The 5,732-nt window shown below is 29.6% G+C and overlaps 1 protein-coding gene across 1 annotated transcript in view; it reads right to left on the minus strand.

Moving 5' to 3' along the window:
• The window catches only part of LOC133204867 (uncharacterized), a 9,044-nt gene extending 4,917 nt beyond the window's left edge, over positions 1-4,127 (minus strand). Inside the window, exons 1-2 of the mRNA XM_061340610.1 lie at positions 3,821-4,127; positions 2,828-2,887 (exon numbers count right to left, since the gene is read on the minus strand). Of these exons, the coding sequence (XP_061196594.1) occupies positions 2,828-2,887; positions 3,821-4,127 (367 nt within the window). The remainder of the gene's footprint in view (positions 1-2,827; positions 2,888-3,820) is intronic.
• Between the last annotated feature and the right edge of the window lie 1,605 nt (positions 4,128-5,732).

Consider the following 5,732-nt stretch of genomic DNA (forward strand, 5'->3'; position numbering starts at 1 on the left):
CAGTCATATTCCAGATTTTAAATGGGTTATTGCAAATAATGTAGGATGAGTTCAGCGAACCAGGTTTTTGTAGAAATCCTTTTTTTGACCCCCATTTCGCCCCCAGGGTAAAAATGAAAAATTTTTAAAATCTTTTTGCACATGTTCCAGACACCCCCAATCATATTCCAAAGGATGAGTTGGCTACTGCTAAAAATTTAAAAGTAGTTTGAGGAAGAAGATATAGTGTGACAGACGGACGGACACACCAGGATATGGGTTAATTTAAAAAAAAAAAGACCATCAAAAGGATTTTTTTTTAAATAATTCAAGTAACCATAACATATTTTTCACTTATATCCTCATACTGCACATGCATTCTAGTTAAAATCCCTGAAGTGGCAATAGAATAGGCAATTGCTTAAAAAGTTAGAGAATTTTTATTAGTAAAAATTTATTTAAAACAAAAAGAAAATATCACTACATCCTAAAAGACTTTCTAAAATACATACTAGTATTAAAAAGAAATTATAGTTTTTTATGCTTCAAAATAGTGTCAAGGATATAAATGATTAGATCAAAATCTTAATTGAGTTTCTACTCTTATATATGTGAAAAAAATTGGCTTCTTGATTGTTATTTTACATTTTTTTCAATTTTGTTTTGAAAAGTTTTAATATGAAAGAAATATAATAAATTCCCAACAAATTACTTTTTGGTCGATTTAAGTCAATTGTTTAAATCTAAGCCAAAAAAAGAATTTTGATTTACAAGTTTTCCTACAAAAAATACTAGATTTTGAAGTGATCCTATTTTACCATATTTTGTTGCACACCTGACATCTGCCATGTATTTTATGAAACAATATTTTAAAAATTATAACACACAATAACTCATTCAAAGTTTGTAAATCAGTTCGACGTTTTACTATTTTTTATCATTTACGACAAGGTTTTCATATTTTCTAGACTTCAAAATATGATTATTTGCTTGAGTAATATATATGTAAATATTTACATTTCTAATTGTTTTCTCTGTAATAACTCTTTGAAAGTTTGGTGAGTTGGTTTCTTGATAATTATACCTGAATGAAAATTTCGTCAAGTGAACCTAATATGCATGTCAATCTCGTGAAGCTGTCTGTGTCTGACGTCAGTGGGTGGGGACTATTGAAATAAACACGGGGTGCCTTGTGTATTTTAAATCTATTAGACAGCATTTTTTTTTATTTATATTTACAATTTTATTTCATATATAAATGTAAACATAAGGAATCACTGTCTAGTTTGTTGGGTATACCAAGGACAACAACGACAGTTGGAAACGTGGGATAATTTATGCATAACGGGCGAAGTCCGTTATGCAAATTATCTCACGTTCGTTTTCAACTATTGTTGATACCCTAGCATGCCCAACAAACTAGACAGTGATTCCTTTAGAATATATGTATAGTGATGAAAATTGTTCTGTGAATTGACTGTAAAATGTCCAAACAATATCACTGTTGTTTCAGTGAAGTTGAGGTGGAATTACTTGAATTTCTTAACAATTTTTTTATGTTTTTTTTTTCTTTTACATTCATAAAAAAATTCAAAGAAAAGACAAAAACACTGGGCTGATAAAATTGAAAAAGAGACAGATTTTAATAACAAAACTGTCAATAATTTAGTGCTAAATTATTCAAACAGATCATTAGTTATTAGTATGAATAGAAGTTTTTCATCATATAATTTGGATCTTTAAAAAAATGTGTTGCACTCCTGACCATAGAAATGTAGATCTGAAACACAGACAAACCCTGTAACTGATAGATATATTTGGTAAAGATGTACTTTGTGTCTTTATTTTTCACAATAGAAATCAGAGAATCATATACGGATAAAATTTTTTTGCTTGGGAGCAAAATATCAATTGTTGCACTCCTGACATAATTGGATATGCACAGATAATTGACTCTCATTAATGCTTCTTTTGATTTATATAACAAGTTTAAATTTAAATAGTATATCAGTTATTTTTTTTACACTTTGAAAATAAATTCTTTTTTCACTTACATGTAATTGTCATACAGATTTTTAAAATCAATATTTTTTGGCAACACTCTGTATTTTTTCTGTTGCACTCCTGACATGGTATAACATTTTTTTCAGCATCAGCCATTACCACAACTTGGTCAAACAAAAGTTGCTACAGTCTACATTTAAAGCTCAATAGTTTGAATATTATTAGGAATATCTTCATTTCCTACATAAACCAGCATTATCTATTTCACAGATCTTCACAAAATATGGAATTTTCGAAATGCCACAAAAGGTGTTGCACTTCTGACATTTTGGCATCATTTTTGGGCATAACTTTTTGTGTCTTGATATATCAATGAGATATTTAGCAGGTGTTAAGAAAATATCAAAAGACATATGCTGAGACATAGAAGTTTATTCACATTGCCTGTGTTTTTAGTGCAGGTCGATAAATATATGGTCATTTTTTTAAATTCACCCATATCAACAATATACCCGAACAATCTTTAGAAAGTGAGCGTATAGAAATGGTTTTTATTACTCTTTAGTAAGTTTAACAACTGCATGCTTCTACCATCAGTGAAATGCAGTAAAAAGAAAATTGTGAACGACAACTCCCTCATACAAATCTAAGAATTTTTCTTATTACATTGCATTTCATTTCTACGTAGACAGAATTCTTAACCCTAATGTCAGTTTCATGAAGCATTGTTTTCCTCGTCAACGTAAAAATTGTGTTGCTTTTGAAACACAAATTCCACACCAAGAATTCCCTAAGTAACTTCTGATTTATTTAATATATGTGTCCTGAATAATGGTTTACGTACCAAAAGGTGTTGTTATAGCCATTAAGCTAGTTGTTGTCAAATCTTTAGTTGTCTGAGTGTCTGAAAAAAAATGATGTTATTTCAAAGTAACAAATGACGGAAAAAGTATTAGAACTTACTTATGAAATTGAAAATAACGAACAAAATCAATAAAGAACATTTGTTTTAACTAATTCCCCCGTATTCTCCATGTATGTTATCCGTTTGAAAATTACAACAGTAAAATATATTTTGTAAATTTGTAAATGTCCTGAATAAGGGTTTAAGTAGGTGTTGTTATTGCAGTGTTACTTATCGTTGTTATATCTTTGGTTGTTTGAGTGCCTTAAATCAAATTAAGAATTAAATTAAGATTGATGTACAGGTAAATTCACAGTGACAAATTACGGGAAAATCTTATGGGGATTTCTGCAAGCATTGAAACTCACTCAATACAAATATAAGTGAATAAAATCAATTACATTTATCACACTACTAGATATTATTTATTTTTTAACTCCCATACTCTCATTCCTTTTGAAATTATGCCAGTGATTGATTTATTTTTTTAACAATTTGTAGATGCCCTGCAGAGTGAGGGCTTTACGTACCGAAAAGTGTTGTTAAAGTCACGACACTAGTTGTTGCCATTTCTTTATTTGTTTGGGTGCCTTAAATTAAATCATGATAAATGCTATTTATGTAAATTTAAAGGAACATAATGACAAATATTTCATGACTTCCTTGATTCTGATGCTAGTAATATTTTTTTCTTTCATATTCACGTACATGTATACTAAGTATCTTATGATATTAATTAAAAAGGTGAAGTAATATAAGCATCAAAGGTATCTGAAGGTGTTGTCATTTTGAATGATAAAGTTTTAATATCTTTCAAATGAAATTATGATTACCATGTACAAATACTGCATTTTTGTTCATCATCGTATAAAATAAATAGTAAAATAGCTTAGATTTATAGCTGATTTGTTTACATGTGAATCTGTAACATACCAGTTTTTCTAAAGTAATACATCCAGCCTATTGTATTTTGTGTTCCAGTATCTGAAACAGAATCAAGTTGTACCAATAATAACTGACAGAACCTTGTCTCCGAGTTAAACAGAATAGATTTACAATCAGAAACCCTTGTACAATAAGATGCACATTGCCGGGAACTTCTGAACTTCAGTGTTGACATTATATTGGTAGAGAAAGTGGACTTGTCATCGTAAACAGAATTCCTCGACATAAAATCTGTAATAATGTCTCCATGTACAATAGTCAGTGTAACCATTAAAAAGAATGACATCCAATCCATATTTGATATGTGAATATGATCGTTTTAAATGATGAATGATTTCTGAGTATTATAAAGATTTTGAAAATGGGCACTTTTAGCAGTATAGGATAAAAAGATTATAATCGTAATTCTATTGGTCAGTTTATATAAAAGAGGTACCTCCACTTCCTAGAACATAAATAAACACACTTCACGTGAGAGCAAACAGGTAAGTCTCAAACTGAAAGAGCTATAAATGAATCTTTTAATGTTGTTTTTCTAAAGAGGGTATTATTTTGAAAATATTATAATAAGATAAAAGTACTTCAAATATATTAAAGAGTTTTATGTAGTTTACGCAGCTACAGAAGTATATCAAAGCGCCCCAGAATAAAGTCAGATATTGATTCATCTAAACAATTCACGATAGGTTAAAAGATGGTATCTTTTTTACATGTATGATCTATAAAAATCGTTTACACGTGGCAATGAAACACGTTTACGTTATCGACAGTTTAAATAAATTTCAAAATCTGTAAACGTCATCTTACTTGAGACCTTGCCTAAATGGCATATTAGGACATAATATTGTTACAACACCTGCAATAAATAAATGTTTAATTCATGATTTCTGATTGTATCAAATTAAAAGACAAAGTTCTCTATGGTTTTGCCATGCTGCTTATTTGTAAATCTGTCCTCTCAAACTACTTATATTTTGCCTCTTATCATTCAATTTCATTTCATGAATTTTTTCATTTGATGAAGACGACATTTTAAAATATTAAAGCTATAGCTATAAATTTGAATTACCATACATATACTGGATTCCAAAACGCCATAAAAATCCTTACAAACAAAGATACACAACGGGTTCCAGTAAATATTCTACCAATCGTCTTTCTCTACTCCTCACTTAATTATTTACAGTAGTGAAGGAGAAACTTCATGAGTATTGTACAGAAGTATATACGAGAAGTGATGTAAATCAGATGTGGATAATTAAAAAAAAACTCCAGGGAACTTTTAGAAAATTTGAAATCACAAAATTTTAACAAAATCAATAACATCAAAACGTACGACTTTTCTACACTTTATACAACCATTCCCCACAATAAATTAAAGTCCAGGCTTTTTGACATCATAGACGGCTGCTTTTTCAACGAAATTGGAACTCGTAAATATACTTACCTTGTCATTGGTCACTTGCAAAATTGTTCTGCTGATTGAATTTGTACACACAAGTACTCTGAAGTTAACATTAAAAAGATGCTTGAGTTTCTGATTGACAATATATCTGTGTATAGTTTTTGGAGATCAAATCTTCCAACAATTTGTTAGAATTTCCATGGGTACCAATTGTACCCCTTTATTAGCAGACCTATTTTTTGTATTCATATGAAGCAGAATTTATTCAAAAACTTCTACCCTCAATTCAACATTTTAGATATATCGACGACATTTTGTCAATTAACAATATTCACTTCCATTCCTATGTTGATTCGATATATCCCTTTGAACTCGAAGGAAAAGATACCACCGAGTCTGACACATTTATTTTATATTGGACTTTTGCGAGAAGCACTGACTTTTACAATCGACGGCTTACTTTGACATTTAAAACTGCGTTGTGAAATTTGCGGA

The sequence above is a fragment of the Saccostrea echinata genome, unplaced genomic scaffold, assembly GCF_033153115.1.
Source record: "Saccostrea echinata isolate AGI-Se365-2 ecotype Australia unplaced genomic scaffold, CSIRO_AGI_Sech_v1 ptg000054l, whole genome shotgun sequence".
Lineage (NCBI taxonomy): Eukaryota > Metazoa > Mollusca > Bivalvia > Ostreida > Ostreidae > Saccostrea > Saccostrea echinata.